General features: G+C 30.8%; 1 protein-coding gene across 1 annotated transcript in view; it reads left to right on the top strand.

Moving 5' to 3' along the window:
- Nucleotides 1–24,409, top strand: part of LOC127283883 (CTP synthase 1) — a 105,803-nt gene that overhangs the window by 43,901 nt on the left and 37,493 nt on the right. The window contains exon 4 of the mRNA XM_051308994.1: nucleotides 22,946–23,077. Coding sequence (XP_051164951.1) covers nucleotides 22,946–23,077 — 132 coding nt within the window. The remainder of the gene's footprint in view (nucleotides 1–22,945; nucleotides 23,078–24,409) is intronic.

Raw genomic sequence — 24,409 nt, 5'->3', positions numbered from 1 at the left:
ATATACAGTTCTATCCAATGTTCTTTTTCTCACTTGTATCAAATAGCATAGGCTGACCTTTAACTGGAATATCGAAAGCAACGAATAGACTTAAGACTCATGTATGCGTTTAGCTAGGCGCAAGCACAGTTGTCTTGCGTTGTACTATTGAAAAATGCTTGTAGACAATGTAATAGCGAAACTTGCGCTATGCGATACAGGATGCAGGTGTCCATCTAAGTCTAAAAATATAAGAGTCAATCTTGGAGATAAGGTGATCTTTGAACCTATTTACTCCCACTGAGAATGATTTACTAGTATAAAAACCCATGCAAATGCATTGTTATTCGTCATTTGCTCCGGAATCATTTCATAGTTCGTTTCATAACGTGAAATTACCATCGTGAGTTTGACTCTTCAGTTACTTTAAATCTATGACGACTGTTACTCTTGCATCTCGGACAGTATATGTTTACTCGTTGTTTGGTATTAGAGAAAATAATCATCATTGCCAGATTTGTAAGCTTGTCATTCATTAAATTTTATTGTTAATCGTCGTATACTAATACGACGATTTTTCTCAATTTAACGATTTTGCAAACGTGACGTGTATGCATTTCGGAGTTTACGAACTAAAAACTGTGAGGAAGTCCCAACCATTCCAATTCAGGAGTTGTAAAAAGTCACAGCGTCAAGGACAAGTGACAACTTGTCAATTTATAATTGTTTCTGCCCTCTGAACAGAGGTAATTGTAAGTACAACATTTAAAAATTCACAGTTCTTTGTAACAACACCTTTTAACATCAAACATTATTGTAACACCACCCCTTACCACCCACTTTCTACCCTCTTGGTCACCCACCACCCCCTAATTTGCATATGTCTTTTTTTAAATATTATCTCCCACTTTTCTCCCTCTTGGCCACCCACCACCCCCTATTTTGCATATGTATTTTTAAACTTTAAACACTCCCTAATTTGCGTATCTCTTTCCTTTGTATTAACATATACGGTTCCCAAAAATTCAAAAATCATAATTGAGTCAAATCACGCCAAGTGAGCACATCTCTGGACCATTTGTCTCCGATCGAGCTGATACTTGGTAGAATAGTTGTACTAATAGAGTACATGAAATGTGTCAAATATGGTTAAATAATAATAACGGGTTGCGTAGATACAGGGTGTCGTAGAAAAAAATGTCTTGAATGTTTTTTTCTCCATTTTAGTTGTATTTTTCCAAAAAAATATTTGCGACAAAAAAAATTTTTTTTTTTGAAAAATTATCAATTTTTTATAAACAATTATCATTTTTTTTACTTTCTCTACGCCAAAATTAATTTTCTTTTGCATAAATAAATAGCTTCGATACTTAAGATTATGAATGTACAAACAAATTTAACTGCCCGCCATTTATATAAACACAAGAATTATTTATTTACTGCGCGGCGCGCTGTTTTGCCCGTTTTCATGTGTTAGCGCGCTAGTATGCCATGGCGCTGTTTACTCAAATACATTTTGTAATATGATTATCATGGACACGCTGGAGGCTTGTTTTTTTTGCATGCCTTTTTACGCTACCTCCTATGCCGTCACACGCTTCTTTTCCATGCGAAGTGGCAAAAAAATTCTACTCCGCATCAACTCCAAAATCAGTTTGATGATTTGCCAGATTTATAAAATTATGCTTCTTTTTATACTGGGAGCCGGCTCCATCCGAAAAATAAACTATTTTTTTGACATTACTTTATCCAAATTAAATTTTCAAATATTCGATCAGTTTAGAATTGAAAAGGTGCACAGAATTCGCATCATGTGACGTTTTTTCTGATATTATGACGTACTTGATAGGCTTTTTATCCCGATAATATACTACGTACGGATGAAGTGTTGCCTTCTTGCTCGCCCAGTGTTACGATTGTATTGCATCTTGAACTAGGAAAGTAAAATTTTCAATAAAATCTAATGCAACAATAAATTCACCAACGTCAGGCGATTCCTTTTTTTTCGAAAAATAAGACGCCTGAGTTTTAGACAAAAAGTCATGCTTTAGTAAGTCAGGCCATTCTTTTTTTAACGATTCAAGAAATATTTGCGTTTCGTCTGTGGTTTCGACAATTTGACATCTAGAAAAAACATTAATAATTAATATATGTAAGGAAATTTTATTTTTTAATTCATAGTAACTTATCATTCTATTTTAACTGTTTAATATCTTTCAATATATTATACTGGCGTATCTTTCAATTAAGCTATTATTTTTAAAAAGTATAATAAAAAACATTTTTAAAAATTTAAAGTTTGAAAAAATTACTTCAATAAATATCTTTAAATAGTTGGATAAAAATTTTATTTGATTGAACATTAAAACTGCTAAGGTATCTGAAAAAAAGATAATTGAATATAATAACTAATTTCAACTTTTGATACCTATCGGTGCTGGTCCATTGACTGTACGTGATTTTTTTTACTTCGTGATCAATCTAAATTTTTAATTGCAAAATCAATTCCCGGACAATTTTGACAAGTCGATAAATAGCAAGAAGATTTTGATGCTTCACAAATAGACTTTTTCATCAAATCATCAATTGTGTCATTGTAGATAACTCCTCGTTTCTACAGTTCTTGTTTGACTCCAAACAATTTTAATTTGTTATTTTTGTGGATTTTACACGTACAAACGTTGTGCGTTCCACTTTTATCGGCTAAAATGCATTGACGTGGCCGAAGTGCAGAAAACTTCGTGAGACCTATCTTTGCTTCAGGATGTTTTTTCATGAACTCTTCATGTGCATCTTTCAAATTAAACATTAGAAGTCTTTTTTGAACCTGAACTTTTTTACCATCTTTCTCAATAGAAACACAATCCTTAATGCCAGGAATCATGCGACTGACTTCGTCAGCTAAATAAAATTTTGGTCAATCGTTAATGGTTTACAAGCTTTCTTTTTTAATAGAGGTTCACCAACTTCTATTGAAATGTTATTGACTTTTTCCGTTTCAAGGGTATGATCCACGCTAAGACAATGAAATGTCGGGTCTGTTTTACAGTCATCAATAATAATATGCATGTCTTCTTCTTTATTCTCTGTATCAAAGAATTTTGTTAGTGACTGCTTTCCTTTGTATATGTCTCTTTCACAAGAAATGCACATATACAAGCCTTCAAATGTTTTGAAAGCAGCATTTTGCTTATTTTTAATTAAAACCAAATTCTTTCTTACACACTTATGATTTTTTTTATTAAGTGGATTGCAAAATTTATTAGCAACTATTATTTTAACTAAAAAATAACACTCGAAAAGACTAGTGAGAGTATCCAGTGCAGTAGTGCAGCTATTCAAGTTTAAACAAGTTTCTGTGACGTTACAGAAATTATTACTGATCTACTTGAAAAAATTTTGTTTAATAATTATTTCTCACATTATTTTATACTTCTATAATAGATTTCATTCAAATCTTGACATTAGTCACAATATTGAATTTTCACTTAAACCTTGTTTCTCGAAGAAATGTGACGCGCGCTAACGCATGAAAACGGGCAAAACAGCGCGCCGCGCAGTAAATAAATAATTCTTGTGTTTATATAAATGTCGGTCAGTTAAATTTTTTTTTACATTCATAATCTTAAGTATCGAAGCTATTTATTTATACAAAAGAAAATTAATTTCGGCGTAGAGAAAGTAAAAAAAATGATAATTGTTTATAAAAAATTGATAATTTTTCAAAAAAAAATTTTTTTCTGTCGCAAATATTTTTTTAAAAAAATACAACAAAAATGGAGAAAAAAACATTCAAGACATTTTTTTCTACGAACAATATTTTGGGAAATAGAAATTTTTGAAAAATAACGTTTCAAAAAAAATATGTATTGAACTTTGACACCCTGTATCTAGGTAAACCGTTATTATTATTTAACCATATTTGACACATTTCATGTACTCTATTAGTACAACTATTCTACCAAGTATCAGCTCGATCGGAGACAAATGGTCCAGAGGTGTGCTCACTTGGCGTGATTTGACTCAATTAGAACCTCAAGGAACAAAGGGTTCGCGAGATACCGCGCAGGACAGTGGGTGGTTTGGCTATATATCTACACTCTTCAGAGGTCTCATTCCAGTATAAAACTTTGTTAAAGAAACAATACCAAGAGCATCAGTGTAAGTTAATCTTATTTTTATATGCATATGTATAAATTATATGAAATTAATCATAATCCTTTTTTCTGTTTTAGATTCAAGAATACCAAGTCAATCTTCCTACAAGAGACAATCATTCATTAGCATTGCCAAATTTTATAGCAGCATTGTAAGTTTACTCAAATTATATACCTTTCCATACATTTCTCTTAATATTCATCAAATTAATTGTAATTCTATTTCTGTTTCAGATATACTAAAAGTAGCATAGTGAAGCTTCGCAACATCATCTTCGGCAGACATCTTTAAAAAGCATTTTTCATCGAGCACTACCCCCTACCTCACCCCTTCACCACTACTACTTCCTTTCCAACTTGTTCCAAATTCTTTTGATTGGTTCTTCAGATCTTTTCATCTTTTTCCTCATTCAATCCTTTTCAGAATTTTAAAAAATGGCTAACCGTAGAAATATCGAAACATCTAAACCATACACCTCTATTGATAGTTTCAATGAGATTTGTGAAGCCTCAGACAATTTCATTGATGCTGCCAATATAGAGTTATGTTCTAGAAAATCCGGTAACGATCGACTCGTTAGTGCGTTTCAGTGGCATCACAAGTCTAGACAAAATTACGCAATTTTAATTAAATTTTTAGAAAATATAGCTTCTCAGTTCCTCAAAAACATAGGATCTTAACTTTATTACATCATATAAATTACTTGAAATGCCACTTTGATTCGCTAATGAAGCACGGTGCAGGACTTAATCAAACAAATGAAAAAATTAAATGGGCTCTAACTGATTCAGCTTTTAATAATTGACTACAAAACGGTACAGTCATTATTTGAAGTCATTTAGATGTTAATGAATTTTTTGATGATGCCTTTGTTCCTTTTGAAAATCACATTAAAACTTGCTTAGACACGTTCTGTGCGTTGAAAGTATATACAGTATTCAATGCAAAATATAAAAAGCTATTACCTGACGGTACTACAGAATTCGATATAAAATATTTCATTAATAAGTCAGAGTCAATTTTCCCTTCAACTGAGTTACGCGATTGGTATAATTGTTATGTAAAGCAGAAAACACTTAATGAAATTGAAGATTTTCAAGATAAAGAATCAAATTATCAACTCTATTCAATCCATAGATTAGATGTCAATATTAACAAATACAATCCTTTGCGTGTTAGTTCTTTCATTGATCTACCGCCATCTATTAAAGCTAAACGTGCTTGTGACAATGTCAGAAATGAAGAGGAAAATGAATGCTTCAAGTGGGCAATATTATCGGCATTGTATGGAGCTTCGTCAAAACCATCTCGTTTGCAAAACTATCAAAATATTCAACATCAATTAAATTTTGCTGATATTAAATCCCCAGTAGCGCTCAATGACATTGCAAAATTTGAGAGGCTAAATAATATTTCAGTAAACGTTTATTGCCTTGTTAAACAAAATGGTAAATTCACTCTCTCCCCAATACATCTAACATCACAGAAACAGTCCAAACATGTAAATCTTTTACGCGTTGATGATCATTATATTGATAAGGATGAAGAAGAAAAACAATCCCCAATTTCAACCAACTACCACTATGTTTGGATAAAAAACTTATCTCGACTAATAAATAATCAAGTGTCAAAAAATGAACATAAGTTATTTATTTGCGATCGCTGTCTGCAATATTTCAGAAGTAATGAGAAACTTTCCGAACACGTTGAAGATTGTCAGAAAATCAACAATACCAAAATCGTCTTACCGAAACCTGAATGTAATAGTATTGAATTCAAGAACTTCAGTAACAATGAAAGAGTACCATTCATCGTATATGCAGATTGTGAGAGCCTATTAATTCCAGATGAAAATTTTTCATGACACCATGGGGTGTCACACAGAAGTTGTTCAACAACATCAACTTCTAAGCATTGGATTCTATTTAAAGATTTATGATGACTCTTTAAATGAGTACAGAGCATCACCCAAGGATGAAGAAGATCCAGCAAGATGGTTTGCGAACGAGTTAAAAAAGTTGTCGGAAGAAATTGAACCCACATTTATGGTAAATATTGCATGGAGTAGTAAAAGTTAGAGATCATAGTCATCTAACCGGAAGTTATCGAGGTGCAGCCCATCAAGATTGTAATGTGAATTATTAAGATTCCAGAATAATTCCTGTAGTCTTCCATAGTTTAAGTGGTTATGATGCGCACTTTATCATTAAAGCAATCGCTAATGAGTTTGAAGGTAAAGTTGACGTCCTTCCCATTAATAAGGAAAAATATATTAGCTTTACCAAACATGTTCAAACAAGTCACGTTAAATTTAGATTCATTGATTCATTTAGATTTATGGTATCATCTTTAGACAAATTAGCATCTTATCTGAATGAATATAAAATTGTTAAATCTAACTTTCCCGCCTATAGTGATGATAGAGTTCATTTGCTTACTCGCAAAGAAGTTTTTCCTTATGAGTATCTCGACTCTAAGGAAAAACTTGAAGAAACTCAGTTACCCCAAAAAGAGCACTTTTATAGTACACTGAATGATTCAAATATATCAGATCAAGAATATTTACATGCTCAGCAAGTATGGTCAGAATTCGATTGTAAAAGTCTCTGTGATTATGTTTATTTATATATGAAACCTGACATCTTCCTGCTTGCTGATGTATTTGAAAATTTTTGTGAACAATGCTTAAAAGCATACGGGTTAGATCCTGCACACTACTACACAACACCTGGTTTTACTTGGGATGCCATGTTAAAATATACAAATGTAAAACTAGAACTGCTCACTGACATTGATATGATAATCTTTATTGAACGCGGTATAATAGGAGGCATAAGCCAATGTAAAAATCGTTATGCAAAAGCTAATAATCAATACATGAAAGAGTACAATGTCAATGTGGAGACTTCTTACATTGTATATTTAGACGCTAATAATCTATATGGTTGAGCTATGGTACAGTCTCTTCCGTATGGTGATTTCAAGTCGGTTATGAATGTTGACAATAGCTTTAATTTTAATGTGGCAGACGATTCAAATATAGGTTATATTTTTGAAGTTGATTTAGATTATCCTAAAGAACTACATAATATGCATAATGATTTCCCATTTTGTCCTGAACACTTAAAACCACGAGGGTCAAAGCAAGAAAAGCTTTTAACTACTCTCCAACCGAAACAAATATACATTCTCCATTATCGTGCACTTAAACAAGCACTAGCCAATGGACTTAAATTGGTTCACATCCATCGAATTTTAAAATTTAAACAGTCCACTTGGCTTAAAGATTATGTAGATTTCAATACTAGTCAACGAACAAAGGCTAATAATGAATTCGAGAAAAACTTGTTTAAACTAATGAACAATGCGGTGTATGGCAAGACAATGGAGAATGTACGTAATCATGTAAACGTTAAACTTGTGACAAAGTGGGAGGGTAGGTATGGGGCAGAAGCTTTGATTGCTAAACCTAACTTCCACAAAAGAGCCATCTTTAGTGAAAATTTAATAGCTGTGGAAATTAGGAAGACTGAGGTGTACATGAATAAAACAATTTATATAGGTCTTAGCGTGTTAGGCATATCAAAAACTCTGCTGTATAATTTCCAGTATGATTATATGAGGAAAAAGTATGGAAATAATTGTAAATTGATTTACACTGACACTGACAGCCTTATTTATAATATGAAATGTGAGGATGTCTATTCTGATATGAAAGCAGACATTTTCAAATTATTGATACTTCTGATTATCCTATGAATAATGTATATAGCATTCCGCAAGCCAACAAAAAAGTGTTAGGTCCTATGGAAGACGAGGTTTGGAGGATTGTCACTGAATTAGGTGGTTTACGTAGTAAAATGTATAGTTTACGTGTGTATAATCAAGATTTCTTAAAAAGGGCAAGAGGTGTAAAGTCTAATGTACATAAGAATCATATAATTTTTAATGATTGTTTAAACATTTATTGTTTAAAAAATATTACAATTCAATCTCGAACTCAATATTCCATTCGTTCCAAACTCCACAAGGTCTTTACTTTAAAACAGGAAAAAATAGCTCTAACAATAAGTCCCTACGATGACAAAAGATTTTTATTGAAACATAACACTGACACTCTTGCATGGGGTCATTATATTATAGAAAGAGATAAAGTCATGGAAAGTGATGTAGAAATGATAGAATTATAAAATAGAATATAAGTATTTATTGTAATAGAATATAAGTATTATATTGTAAATAGAATAGAGAAATCTAATTTTATGTAGGTATATTGATGAATATTTATTGATGTTATTTATTATATTGATCAATATTTTATCGATTTTGCTATACACATTGGTTTTTAAATAAATGAAATTTTTTTCTATATACACTGAAACTTTGTCTACTTCTATTTAATAGAACCTTAATATAGTTTAACAGTTAGAAAATAAAGAAATTCACTAAATAGTTTACATTTTTATACAAATTTTATTTAAAAATAACTTCAATATAAATACAATATATTATTACATTTTAGGTTTACATTACTACAAAGTCAGTTTAACTTTTCTTTAACTTTTTTCAAAAGTTAACTTTAACTTTCTTACAAATTACATGCTTTTTACATATAACTTTTGAAAAAGTTAACTTTAACTTTTAGAAAATTTTAAATTTCTGATTTATTTATCCAACTATTGTGAGAATTATCAAATCCAAGCCATTTTACATAGACTTTATTATGACGATTTTTAAGAACTTCCTCGACAAGATAAACATCTGAATATTTAACTTTAGAAATTTCTTCTTCATAGAAACTGCCTTTGATGGGTTGATCTTGATAATCCTTCAGCTTGTATGTTACCGGCTTCGTTGATTTTACTTAAGTGATGGTGAATATTTCAGTTGTCCAGTTGGGTGTGTATCTATTAACTCTCAAATGTAGAATTATTTAATTCTTTCCTTTTATCAGCATACAAGTTTTTAGGAACACGTCCATTCATAATGTGTAGATTCCATAGCTTCAGAAACATCTTTTCCACTTTTACTTTTTACAAGAATAGCCTATGCATACTTAGAAAATATATGTAATAAGCATGTAAATATTTAAATAGTTAAAGTTAACTATTCGAAAAGTTAAAGTTAACTACAGTCTACTCTCGATAAGACGAAGTCGAAGGGAGACAAAAAAGACTTCGAGTTATCGAATATTGATGATTTTCGGGTCGTACATGCAAAAAATGAAACACTTTTTTATTTGTTTGGAAATGATTGAATATGTATTTGATATTTTAACGTTAGGTTACAATTTTATTGTTTAAAATTAAACTGGTTTACAAAAATATTTCGTCAGAGTTGTCTGTTTTTTTCGATTTTATGAGGTTTTTGCAACGAAAAATTCAACATTGTCATTTTCATCATTTTCTTCGTCGTCGCTTGATTCCACTTTTTCTTCTGAAACTTGAGAAGAAAGTAAGATGTCAGCTTCAGTAGGGTAATCCATGGTTAGAATTTGCGAATCTACGTTGACATAATCCTGGAAACTAACGTCACGAATATTTGGAAAAAGCTCCTTGTACTTTATCCAATCAGCAGGAAAAGTATCTTCCTAATTTTTGTTTACTTCGACATCTGTAATGTCTACTGCAGATTCTGTAAAATAAATTTGAAATTGTAATTGTTAAAGAAATCAAGAATGACATAAAACAAAGTCTGAATTTTCCATTCACCTTACCATTTTTGAAACTTGCATGACTGAAGCAATTAGCAATGGTGAACTGCGAGACAGCTCTCCATGATTTATCCAACATTTCTATGCCCTCCAGCAAATTGATAGGTGTTATCTCTTGATTTGATTCCATTCGTTTAAAATTTTTTTGCATGTCACATTTTCGGTAATTATGCTTGATATTTTTAGTTATGCCTTGGTCTATTGGCTGCAATTTTGACTTCGTGTTGGGAGGTAGAAAGACAACTTTAATAACTTATAAATCACGAGAAAGAATTTTTGGATGTGCAGGGCAATTGTCTACAAATAACAGTACCTGTCGTTTTTCTCGAAGAAACTTCATGTCCAAGACATGCAGCCAATCCTCATAAATCAAAGAATTCATACAAGATTTTCGATTAAATTTGTAGGTGACTGGCAACGATTTAACATTTATCCTTCTAAAACATCTTGGTTGTTTAGATTTTCCAATCACAATTGGCTTCAATTTCTCCGTTCCATCCATATTAGCACCAATTAAAATAGTTATTCGTTGCTTGCTTCTCTTTCCTCCGTGACATGAATCGCCTTTGAAGGTCAAAGTCCTATCTGGTGTACATTGAAAAAAGACCAAATTCATCGGCATTAAAAATATTTTTGGGGTGATATTTTTTTAATAGGCCGGACAAAACATTTTTTCTATATTCTTCACAGTTAACATCAGACACCGCTGCACTTTCACCTGAGACAATTTTTTCTACGATTCCGTTTCTCTTCTTAAAATTTGTCAACCAACCATCACTAGCTTGAAAAGTCAATCCTAATGTCGTTGCAAATTGCTTAGCTTTTTCTTGAATTATTGTCCCTGATAATTCTAGATGGCAGTCTCTTGCATATTTAACCCACTCGACCATACTCTTTTCCAATTCAGGAAATAAGGAAAGTTTTACTCTTTTTCTATGTGGTGAAACAATTCCTTCTTCAGCTGCATTTATAATTTTGTTTTTATTTTTAAAACTAGAGGCAGGAATATCAAAATCACTGGAAATATCTTCTTTTCGTTTAACACCCGATTCAACTTCCTTAATAATTTTTAATTTCTCGGTAATGCTGAGAGATTTTAATTTTCTTTTACTTTCCATATTGATAGTTCAAATAGACTGACTGTACTGAATGAAAGTTGAGGAAAACAGTTGTACTCGAGGAATATACAAAGGACTCATTAATTAAATGGCTATAAAGCGTAACTCATATAAAACTGTTTATTTACTAGAAATATAATTAACAGAAATTCGACTTATCGAGACGTTATTCTCTTTTTCAATTGTAAATAGAAAAATTAATTAATTAATAAGTTATATAATTTCTATGTAGTCATTTTTTTAACAATTGAATTTTTGAAGATTGTTTAATGAGATAAATTAAACTTGTATAATCGATGCAAATTGATGTTTTTTAATTCAATTCAATTAAATTAATTTAATCATAATTTTAATAAAGAAAACTTTTTTTATCTTTCTTTATTTTATTATTATTTATTTTTAATATAAATGTAAATAAAAGAAAAAATTTATTTAAAAGTATTTTAAAAACAACAATTTGCATCGATTATACAAGTTTAATTTATCTCATTAAACAATCTTCAAAAATTCAATTGTTAAAAAAATGACAACATAGAAACTATATAATTGATTAATTAATTTTTCTATTTACAATTGAAAAAGAGAATTTTTAAAAAGGAGAAAGTATGAATGCTGCCACCTACCGTGCAAAGTCGGCGGCTCAACTTCTTTATCGACTATCAATTTGGATGTCACTAGAAAATTCCCTAGCCTGTCAAACTCACTTACGCGAACATTTTACACTTTAAACTTTATTTATTTAATAATAACACGTTAATTTATCTCAAATACAGCACAAATCTATCACTAAATACTTTTATTATTCAATTCAATTTCACTTTTCCACAGTTTCCACTCAGTTTCTATACAATTTTCACTCCAACTAAATGTTTAACCAATGTGTAACGAATGTACAACGAATTCAGCGTACATTCCGATTTCGAGATCCGCCAGGGTACACGAAAGGTGTTGAAAAAAAGCAGTGGTTAGAAAAATATTTGTTAAATGTACAAAATTTTGAAGATATAGACTGTGCAGCGATTAAAAATATTAAAACTGAATCATTGTTAACTACATGTACGCTAGGGTGTCCCTTATTTTTTTCAAAAATTTTTTTTGAACGCATAGGGCCTAATTTTCGTCATTTTATCATAAAACACTCAGAAAATAAATTTGAGGTCATTTGGTGAACATTTACCCGTGCCGACTTTCATCAGAAGGTGAAAATAAAGCTATTTCTTGATTTTTTCCACTATCTCATATTATTTCCAAACGGTTTTTTCTGACATGGCATATTTATGTGTTTTTTATGTCTCTGAGTTTATTTTTGAAGTCCAATTAAAAAAATTAAAAACTGCGGAACCAAAATGGCGGACTTTTTTGTTTTTAATTCGTCGAATTTGCTTCAAACTTATTTTTCAATGTCTGTTTTTTTACTGATTTAAAATCTAAAAAAATAACCAATTGAACACAAAAAAAATGTCTGTGTTGCTCTTTAGAAATCAAACTCTGGAAAAACGCCTTTTAAGCAAATTCGACGAATTAAAAACAAAAAAGGCCGCCATTTTGGTTCCGCAGTTTTTAATTTTTTTAATTGGACTTCAAAAATGAACTCAGAGACATAAAAAATACATAAATATGCCATGCCAAAAAAACCGTTTGGAAATAATATGAGATAGTGGAAAAAATCAAGAAATAGCTTTATTTTCACCTTCTGATGAAAGTCGGCACGGGTAAATGTTCACCAAATGGCCTCAAATTTATTTTCTGAGTGTTTTATGATAAAATGAAGAAAATTAGGCCCTATGAAATCAAAAAAAAATATTGAAAAAATAAGGGACACCCTAATGTACGCATCATATTACACAAACTAACATTGTTTTGTAAACATTGTTTTGATTCTTCGAAATTCGTTTCTGAATGTATCGAATGAATTGAGAAATTTTTCAGATGGCGTCGATGAAGTACAATGATAAATACATGATCAATCATTGTACTTTTACTACTTTAAAATCTTTTTCTAAAAATTCTGAATCTTATGTACCATAAATTTTAAATACTTTATCTGAATAAATTAATTTATTAGTTTTTAAAAAATTAAAAAACGTCTGTTTATTGCTTGAACCTATACCCTTAGTATTAAGACTAATAATGAAAGTAAAATAAGAAAAAAAACAATTTTTTATGTAAATTTCTACATTTATTTTTCTCACATTTCGAATATTTACAATTTTATTTTGATAAGAAGTAAAATTCGATCAATGGAAGGTAAAGAAAACACATAAAACAGATTTATGTTATTTTGTCAAGTTGCGACGTTTCGATGGTTTGGTTTACCATCTTCTTCAGGCTAATTTATTAAACAAAATACCAAATTAATAAATACACAAAATTAAACACATAAATTAAAACACTAAATAATAATAATACCTGAATATTTAAAATAATATTACATTGCAACTAGTCAATGTTAGAATCCATCTTTAAAATTATTGTTAAAAATTAAAAAGTAAAACACTACAAAAATTAGATACGCGACAATTTTCGTCATTTTCACCACTTTTCGCCGATATTGTAATGGATGATTTGGAATGTGATTGTCTTAACATCTTAAAATCTCAATATAATTGTATTCCATTATTTTACTATAGATATGTTGATGACACGATCATTTGCGTTCATAAGAACCATATCGACTTGGTCATCAACATTTTTAATTCTTACAATAATAACTTACAGTTTACTCATGATCTACAAATGGATAATAAAATTAATTTTCTAGATATTACTTTAAATGCTATAAACAATAAATTAATAAATAACTGGTATCCAAAACCAACATCTTCAGGTAGACTTATCAATTACTTCTCAAATCATCCAATTCAACAAAAAATCAACATTGTATATAATCTCGTTGACAGAGCGATTCTTCTTTCTCACCATTCGTTTCGTAAGGACAACTGTACAAAAGTAGAAACAATTTTGATAAATAACAATTACCCCCCCTCTTTTTTATAAAAAATATATTAAAATCCGTCTAAACAAAATTAGATTTAATAATAAAGACTCGAATTCCAAAAAAACACGATCCCTGGTTTATAAACAAATTCCTAAAATTTGTTTACCGTTTAACAATTCTGATTTTGCTAAGTTGGCAAAAATTATTAAACAACATAATATTCATTCCACTCCGATTGTTAATAAAAATCTAAAATCTATAACAAAACTCGGTAAAGATAAAACCGAGAAGTGGCAAGAAACGAATGTTGTTTACAAATTTAATTGCAAGAGTTGCCCTGCAAATTATATTGGACAAACAAAACGTTCATTGAACACACTTATCAATGAACATAAAAATAATAAAAACGATAAATCTGTGGTTCGTGCACATCAACTAAATTTTGATCATGACTTCGATTGGAAGAATACCATTATACTTGATCGTGAAAAAAATTATAAAAAACGCTCTATTTCCGAAATGATTCATATTTTAAGTAACGATTCTACAATTAATAAGAAAGAAGATATTAGTTTTCTTAATAAAACGTATTTCCCTCTTATTAGAAAATTAAATTCATAATCGAATCGTGAAAGTCTTTTCCTCTATACACTATTTACCTATGAGTTCATTGACTTCCTTCTTTTAACACGTCTGGTATTCCTCCAAATCAAATTTTAATTCAGTTTTGACTTGATGCTCGCATCGAAAGGACAAAAATTGTCCCGTATCTAATTTTTGTAGTGTTTTACTTTTTAATTTTTAACAATAATTTTTAAGATGGATTCTAACATTGACTAGTTGCAATGTCATATTATTTTAAATATTCAGGTATTATTATTATTTAGTGTTTTAATTGTTTATTAGCTTTTTTTATGTTAATTAGTTGGCAAGAAACTTTCCATGTGACCAAAAGCATTGAGTTTTTGTAAATCCATGATTTCTTTTTATATCTGTAAGCAGAAGTAAATGGAAAATTTTAATATAAAAATGAAAATTATGCTAGGAGGGGGGGTCAATTAAAAAAAGGATTTAAAGTAAAATATATACCTCTATTATAATAATGCACACTCAAGTTGGGTGGTATGGTGGAAAATGTATACATTAAGATATTTCTAGAAGTTAGTGGATTATGGAGAGGGGTTGACCCCGTTTTTTATTTGTAAGGAAATGTAAAATTTTATTCTTAACACGTCCTCACTCTTTTTTAATATATATATATATACTAGGGGGCTACGCCCCCTGCGCGCTTCGCGCGCCAACCCCATCCCCCTCCTCTCTTTCCCTCCCCCCACCCCAAGTTTAAAGGTTAAGATCGTTTCAAGACTCTGAATATAGCCGTAAGCCCCCCCTCCCTTTTCTTCTACCACCCTTTTCTTGACTTGCGGCTATATTCAGAGTCTGGGAACAGCGGCGGCAGCGGCTTCACACGCCAACCCCATCCCCCCTACTCTCTTCCCCTACTTTCCCCTCCCCCCACCCTAAATTTGAAGGTTAAAATCGTTTCAAGACTCTGAATATAGCCGCAAAATCTAATCTAATTTTGAGGTTATGTTCGCCTCTTGACCTACGATATTTGACCTCATTTTAATGTTATGTTCACCTTTTAACCCGCGATATTTGACCTAATTTTGAGGGTATAATCTAACCTGATCTAAACTAACCTAACCTTACCTGACCTAACCTAACCTGAAGGTCATTAGGGTCAAACCAGTGAAAATCATCTGAGAGTGGTTGCTGGCATATTTCAAAAAAATTTATTTGTTATATATATATGAAACTAGGTGAATTTATAAGTTCATTGGTCATAACATTATTATATAAACTAGCAACTTTGTCGTCCGCAAGCGGCCGACTACGTTGCTAGTGTGCATTAACCATATTTTTTATTCATTTTTTTTTAAAAAAATTTAATATTAGAAATGTAAAAAAAATTTCTTTATATTGGATCTACCACCCAAGTAGCACGGAATATTCCTTGAATGTCAAGCTGATATCAACCGGGAATATTTTTGTGACATTCAGGCGATATCATAATGTCCTTTTCACGGGGACATTCCTCCGTGATGTATCTATGTTACGGTCTTTCACACAAAAAATGTAACTTGTTACAAAACTTACATTCTACATTTATTAAACCTAAATAATTCTGTGGTACTTTACTTTAATCTAAATCTTCAAAAGACATTATTGCAACTCCTGCACTTTTTTATTCCGATTATCGTTTTTATATGTCAAATTCTTTTCTTCACACATTCTTTTCATCTTCCGTTGCCGTAGAAAATTTTTTCTTCTTACATGACAAATTATTTTCTTGACGCACTTTCTTTTCATCTTGAGTTTCCATTGATATTTTTTTTCCTACATGCCCAATTTTTATCCTTGCGTATTTTCTTTCCATCTTCAGTTTTTATAGATAATTTCTTTTTTTTGCATGTCAAATTTTTTTTGCGCTCTTTCTTTTTTATTTCTGTTTTATTACGATTACGTTTTCTCAATCTCTCATTCTCCTGTCTTATTATTTACTGCTCATATGTAACTTCGCGCCTTGCCTTCCTTTTTCTTCCCTTCTCTTTAATTGCTCAATTTATCTTTTTATCATTTTCTTTACTCATTGTTAGAGAGATTAATCCTTATGCTAAAGCATTCAAAATGATGCGAGATTTTGAGATTAAACAAGAAGAACAAGCTAAATCGTCAAATAAGTCTGTAAGAAATATTGAAATGTGGATTAAACGCGACAGGTTATTAGATCAAAACAAGTTTAATGTTCCATCTTGTAATGAAGTAGCAGTTGTATTTGTTAGCGAAGATGGTGAACCTCCTATTGAACGCGATATATGTATACATCCTAAAGATTCCAAAAGTATTCCAATTTCCAGCTTCAGTGCGAATGTTGACCCTATGACTTATCCTTTAATGTTTCCTTCAGGTGATCAGGGATGGACTGTAAAAATAAAACAAACTCAAGGCATTCGCAATATCACTGCTTTACAATATTACATGTTTCGTCTTTCATATAGAGGAGCATTTAATCCGTGTTTAGCATTAGGGAAATTAACTCAGCAATATGTAGTTGATGTCTGGTCGAAAGTAGAAGGCGAGCGTTTAAAATATATTCGTTTACAACAAAAGAAACTTCGAGCAGAATTTTATTGTGGACTAATGGATTTTATTAATAATAAATCAAAAGAAGAGAATGTTAGACCAGGAAAAATGATCTTTTTACCTTTAACATTTACTGGAGGACCACGCTCATATCAACAATCTTTTATGGATTCCATGCGATTAGTTCAAGAATTTGGAAAACCAGATTTATTTATTACCATGACATGTAATCCAAAATGGTCTGAGATTACTGAAAACTTGTTGTATAGTGAAACTACATCCGATCGACCAGATATTGTAGCTAGAGTTTTGCAAAGAAAAGTGCAAAAGTTAATGAAAGAAATAAAGGAAAAGCAAATTTTTGGCGTGGTTATAGCATTTGTATACGTCATAGAGTTTCAAAAACGTGGATTACCACATGTACATTTAATTGTTTTTTTAAAAGATCCCATTCGTAATGCAGAAACTATAGATAAAATAATATGTGCAGAAATCCCTGATGAAACAAAACATCCAAAGCTTTACAATATTGTAAAGAAGTTTCAAGTTCATGGACCATGCGGGAGTCAATATATATATATATATATATATATATATAAATATTCATTCTGAAATCTTAATAGTAATTATTATTTAACAACATTATTTCCAGTCCTAAACTTCTTCCATATTTCCTATTCTAATAATTTTAATAATTAAGAAATAAGAAACTAACCATACCAAAAAAAGAAATAATAGGAGAACAATATACTAACATTAATGAATACTATATAAGCGTCAACAGACTGTCCACTTCACAACAAAAATTAACTATATTTGGGGAAACCGAGGCGTTATGGAATACTTTTCACCTTGTAGGGTTCCTTTCACGTGGTGAACCGAACCCTGATAGGATCGCATCGTCCGTTCATGAAACTTGGTCTCCCTTCCCAATTTGAGATATTAAGACCTACATAAATGAAACTTGGTATTCATGCGTATTTTCACATGTACATTTCACCCACAATATGTCGGAGTATATTTGAGTATATTTGATCTTGCTCCAATGATAGACGTTAATAAAATCATTACATCAAAAGGTAAAATGTCTAACAAATTAATAAATTGTTATGACTCGTATAAAATCAAGCTGCTCAATAAGAAAGCAACAGCTCGCTTTCATAAAAGTACTGCAGAATCCAATATACTGCTCTTGTTTCTCATTCTCACAAGTGCAGCGTTCTTTTCTAGTAAAATATGCGCGCTATAGCGGGCATATTTTGCTAGTTTATTAATAAAGTAGAAGGTTCACGTTGTCATTTAGTAACTTTAAATGATGCAGTTTTTTAGAAAAATTATTACTCAAAAACTATAAATTATTAGATATTATTATTTACTAGAAACATAAATCAATTTATTCTACATCATAAAATGATAGAATTATTATATAATTCTTTAAGGTTTTATAAATATTTTAAGTACATTAATATAAGTATGTTTTCTTTTAAATATTAATAGTGTAAAGTTTTACTGCTTATAATTTAATGTAAACTAGCTAAAAGAAACGCGCGTAAACACGCGAGATATCTGCAATTTTTTATGAAAAATTAAAAATTTATTTTTATTTGACGGACACTTTTTGGAATTTTGATCTCACAAAAATAATAATATTATTTTTGTAATCGTTACTGTATTACTATTTCAACATTATGGTGTTATAATAATATAATACCTATTATTGCCCAGTCAATATGACCTTTAAATTTTGTACTCAAATAAAGATTATACAATGCTACGATCGTCGAATTGTCAGCAATACATTTAAATGACCCATCTCAGGATCCATGCAGGGTGAATTCCTATTTTGTTTACCACAAGGCCCATGAACTTAAAATCGCTTTACAATGTTAAAAAGTTCTGGATTCTTTATTTCGTCTGTGATTTAAGCACATATCATTTTATTTAAAGTTTCTGAATCGCAAATTTGTGTACGTAAACAAATAGTTAAACGCACATGTGTCAATCCACGCTTTTTTCTTCTTTATGAAAGACGATACATATAAAATTGTAAATGAATAAAATTACAAGTACCTTGAGTATGCTTAAGGTTAACAGTCCATCCAGGATCACCATAAGGAAACATTGTAGGATATGTCATAGGATCAAAATTTTTCCTAACAATAAGACTAGAAATTATTTTCTTATTATTTTCTGTTGTGCATACTGAATTTACATCAACATGTAAATTCCTCTTCAATTTCTGTAGATAATTTCTTCATCTTACAGGACAAACTTTTTTCTTTGGGTATTTTCTTTTCATTCTCAGTTTCAGTAGACAGAACTCTGTTGTCATTTTTACTGGGAAAAGTCTTTAAAAAATATGAAAGGTTTAGTTCACCATTTTGAACTTCTTTAGCTCGATTTATGAAAAGACAATTCCAATCATTCTCTACAAATCGAAATCCTAATATTAGACATTCTAACTGCCGAAAAATTATTTAATTAATTGTTTTCAAAAACTGATATCAAATGCTTGCTCATTATATTATTATCAGTTTCATAAATTAATCTTTTAATTTACACTGTTAACCAATACAGATGTTGCAAATGCTATTGCATTATACTTTACACTTAACTGTACCAATCGGTTGTTGATCAACATCTACAAAAAATTCTGTTGGTTTAAAAGGGAGCAATCTAATTAAATATTCTATTTGGTGAATATTCAAACACCCTGCATTAAGGCTATCAAAAATATAAAGTCTTACTCCATCGTAATAAACACAAATCCAATGACCAGAATTGTTATTACCGCTAAAAACTATTTGAATATGTTTAACTCTTTCTCTAATTGGAACAATTAAATCAAGCATTTGTAAATACAAAGTACTTTGCATAATGAAAAAAGAATTTGAATCATTTTTTGATAATTCTTGAAATTTATACATGTGCATATCATTTAACATTTCATTTACATTTTCAATAATTTTAAAATCTTCATTACTTAAAATAAAATACTCTTCTATGTTCGACATGGTATCCTTCTTCAACTTTCAAACTGTTGATAAAGCCAATTTTCAAAACAAATCGTTTATTTTAGTTTATTGCTTTAAAAAATTTACTTACATGTGTTTCACCTATAAAATATTGCATTAACTATAATTCAGCTAACTAATGCAACAATGATAGTCTTTTATGAATGTAAATTAGCGTTGTTTAATCTTTTTCCACATTACATCATTTTCGATAATGATTATTATTGAACTTGTTTTCCTCTGCACTTTTTATTAATATTCAAATCAATATTCAACTCACAAACTATTATTTAACCCTTAAAACAATATTCAAACCTCTTTCTATCTATTTAAATACTTTTCCAAAAGCCAGCATCCTCTATTCTCAAACAGTCAATATTTTTTTTTCAATATCGAAATATATTCAATGCCAATGTTATCCAATATCATATTTTATTATCCTCAAAATCCAAATATCTTTAATGCCAAAATTACCCAATACCAAAAAATTTTTCCAAAAGACAGCTTCCACTATTATAAAACAATCAATATTTTTGTTGCATTATTAAAATATATTCAATACTAATGTTATCCAATATCTTTCTTTATCCTCAAAATCGTAATATCTTTAATGCCAATGTTATTTAATACCAAAAAAACTAAATGGATTGAAGTATTTTTTATATGAAACATTTAAGACAACCAAAAGAAACAAATATCTTCAATACCAATATCATGCCATATCCATATTTATCTTTAAAATACATATATAATTATTAATACTATACAAAAATAGGAATATATTTTTTGGGCCCAATACAAAAATGAAAAAGACAAATATAATATAAGAAGATTCAACACCTGCAGTAAGTTATTGATCGACAAATTGCAGAAAAATATTATAAACTTTATAATAATTAAGTTAAGTTACCTGAGACTATTAGAATCTTTTTTTAGCAACACTACTACAATGTTGTTGAAACGGTAGTCGGTTGCTCTATGTTTATCTTACATCAGCAGTAGCCGTTTCACTCCATTGAGGAGAAGTGTTATACCCCCACTCTACCAATCTGGGCCTATATTAAGTTCTCGCGAGTGGCAGATATTACGGTAGGCCTGAGTGGCATCCTCGGGGATAGGTGTTGGTAAGTTAAGTATGAATACACCACTTCCACTCACTGGGATTAAACGGTTATCATCTATATCGCATATACAATAATAAAAAAAATTTCCCTCAACCCAAGACTGTTAGGACGAATCGAGCGATCACGGATTGGGTCCTGAAAAGGGAAGTGGTATATCCTCACCCTATCGGCCTGTCCCGGGCTCAGACCTCGAGTAAGTCAATTACAGCGGGGGCCTGTATGACGTTCTCGGGCTTAATGACAATATTATTTTATGACGCTTAATGAGTTTTTCAAAAAAATTATAAAATTTTTAAATATAAACACTGTTTAATTTATTTTGACATATTCGTTTTCCTCAGAAGTTCACGATTACGATCATATATTGCTCCAATAATAACACAGGCACAAAAAAAAATTCAGTTCCCAAAAAACACAACCCCATATTCCTATGTTTTTGGGGTCGCTGAAACCGAATAAGACCATTAACAATTTTTTTGACGACCCATTTTCCCGCAACCACCCCTTGCACCTACTCACGGGGGTTGGAGTTTCAAATTAAAAAAAAATTGAGTATGGTGTCAATTCCAATGTTTTTTTGGGTCGCTTCATCCCAAAAACACCATTGAAAACAAATCCTTTCTTTCCTTAACCCCGTACAACCCTCTGGGAGGGGGTTAAAATTTCAAATTTCTCAAAAAGTCAAGTTCGGTGTCTAATCCTACGTTTCTTGGGGCGCTGAAATCAAAAAACACCACCAAAAACAAATTATTTACCCCCTTAACCCGCTAGAACCCCTGGGAGGGGGTTGGAATATCATTTTCACGGCGCTAAGTGTAGAAAAATAAATTTCCTTAAGACTTTGTAGGTGCGTATTTGTGTAATCATAGGTAACTTTCTAGAAAACTTTATTGTTGGTGATGTTTTTTGGTTTCAGCGACCCAAAAAACATAAGATTAGACACCGTACTCGACTTTTCGTGAAAAATGAAATTCCAACCCCCTCCAGGGGTTGTAGGGGGTTAAAAGGGTAAAGAATGTGTTTTTGTTGGTGTTTTTTGATTTCAGCGACCAAAAAAACATAGGAATAGATACCGTACTCGACTTTTTGTAAAAATTGAAATTCCAACCCCTTCTCAGGGGGTTGTAGGGGGTTAAGGATTTGTTTTTAGTGGTATTTTTCGGATTAAGCGACCCAAAAAACATTGGAATTGACACACTACTCGATTTTTTTGTTTTTAGTGGTATTTTTCGGATTAAGCGGCCCAAAAAACATAGGATTAAACACCGTACTCGACTTTTCGTGAACAATGAAATTCTAACCCCCTCCCAGGGGTTGTAGGGGGTTAAGGATTTGTTTTTAGTGGTATTTTTCGGATTAAGCGACCCAAAAAACATTGGAATTGACACACTACTCGATTTTTTTTTTTGAAACTCCAACCCCCGTGAGTAGGTGCAAGGGGGTGGTTGCGGGAAAATGGGTCGTCAAAAAAAATTTTCATGGTCATATACTGTTTCAGCGACCCCTTTCATTACAGTATTAAAAAGGTCATCGACCATCTTATGAACCCTCAACCAAAAGCTGTTTGGACAACAAAAATTTCAGGTAGAAACCGTCGAGAACCCTAATTATCAAAGTAAATATATATATGTATATATAATCTAATAATAATGAGAAAATTCAAGTACTAAGAATATGTGAATGAATGACAGAATGAATACAAAGATTATTATACTATAATAATAATAATATATATACATAATTTGATGTTTAAGGTTTGTATTATCGAACTCGGTGGGACCATTGGAGATATCGAAGGAATGCCCTTTGTCGAAGCTTTTAGGCAGTTTCAGTTTCGTGTAAAAAAAGAAAATTTTTGCTGCGCTCATGTATCGCTCATACCACAGGTAAATATAAAAACTTTACAATTTGTCAATATGGTTTTTTGTTGGGGGTTTTCATGCACTTTTCAATGCCAAAAAATAATGTTTACCCCAATTTTTTTTAAAACTAACCCTTATTTTTAATTTTAAAACCCTTATTCTTTAAAAATAAAAAAAAATTTAAAGCTGACATTTTTTCCATCAGAACTGTATAAAAATAAAAATGGGACAACATTGGGTTTGCGAGAAAATATGAAAAAAAAACATTGCAAAAAATAAGTTTTTCTTTATACGTGCATGCAAAAACCTCGTTTGGCAACCACTTTCAGCTATCCAAAATAGTCTAATCCCTCACCGTAAGCGCGGACGATGAGCAAAGTATTTTGCTCACCGTTAAGCGGTGGCCAAAACATTTTGCTCATCGTCCGCGCTTCGTGGCTCGAACTCAAAGCTCGGCTTTGCCTCGCATTGAGTTCTTGCCACGCCCTTCCACTTGTAATGAGCAAAACGCTCGTTTGGCCCCTTGTATCGAAATATACTATTCTTTTACATTTTCTCTTAATTAGAATTTTTAAGTATATGTTATTAATATTATTTATTATTATTCAAAATAATCTTTTTTTTTTGCTGTAAATAATTAGAAAATTCTATGTCAAATTTTTTCCTATATCGAAGAATGATATAAGTTCATTGCGCTGCTTAAACTTACCAACCAACTATTACTAACTCGAAAAGAATTCTATCATAATGATTTTGAAAATTATTCTGCCTTTTCGCGAAAGATAGCCTGCAACCTTGAAAATTGTCAATTTTAAAACAAAAATACTGAATTATATTTCATGCAAATTAATTAATCAAAATTACTAAAGAAGATTCGGATAAATAGCTAATTTTAAATCTCTAATGAGATTGCTAAGTTCTTTTTGGTTAAATGTTTGTGGAATCTTTTTCTCCTGTTCATCATACGGAAGGTAATAATCGTTCTCATCATCGGTTCTCATGTCGTTATTTATAAAATCTAGAACATATTCAGTTGAACTGTCAATTTGCAAGATTTTGAGAGAGGAAGGTAGATTGCATAAAATTTCTTGTTTTTTTACAGTTGGGACGTTGGCATACAATATGTTCTTTTTAACTTTTTTATTATATCCTTGTACATTGGTGTTGCAAAAATAACAATCTCCTTGATTTAATGGTTTTTCCCACAAAGTTGGCTTTATAATCTTTAGTTTATCCTCTTTAGTATGATTCTAACGACTTAAAATTGTGTAACAGAAACTGCAAATTTTGTGTGGAACTTAATTTTTATCCTGATTGGTTATCTCAAGATGAAAACAATCTTTGTATATCTGTTTG

This window comes from Leptopilina boulardi, unplaced genomic scaffold, assembly GCF_019393585.1.
Source record: "Leptopilina boulardi isolate dan_hultmark-lab unplaced genomic scaffold, ZJU_Lbou_2.1 LbouV2_314, whole genome shotgun sequence".
Classification (NCBI taxonomy): Eukaryota; Metazoa; Arthropoda; class Insecta; order Hymenoptera; family Figitidae; genus Leptopilina; species Leptopilina boulardi.
Note: the sequence above shows the minus strand (reverse complement) of the source record. Positions and strands in the feature narration are given on the sequence as shown.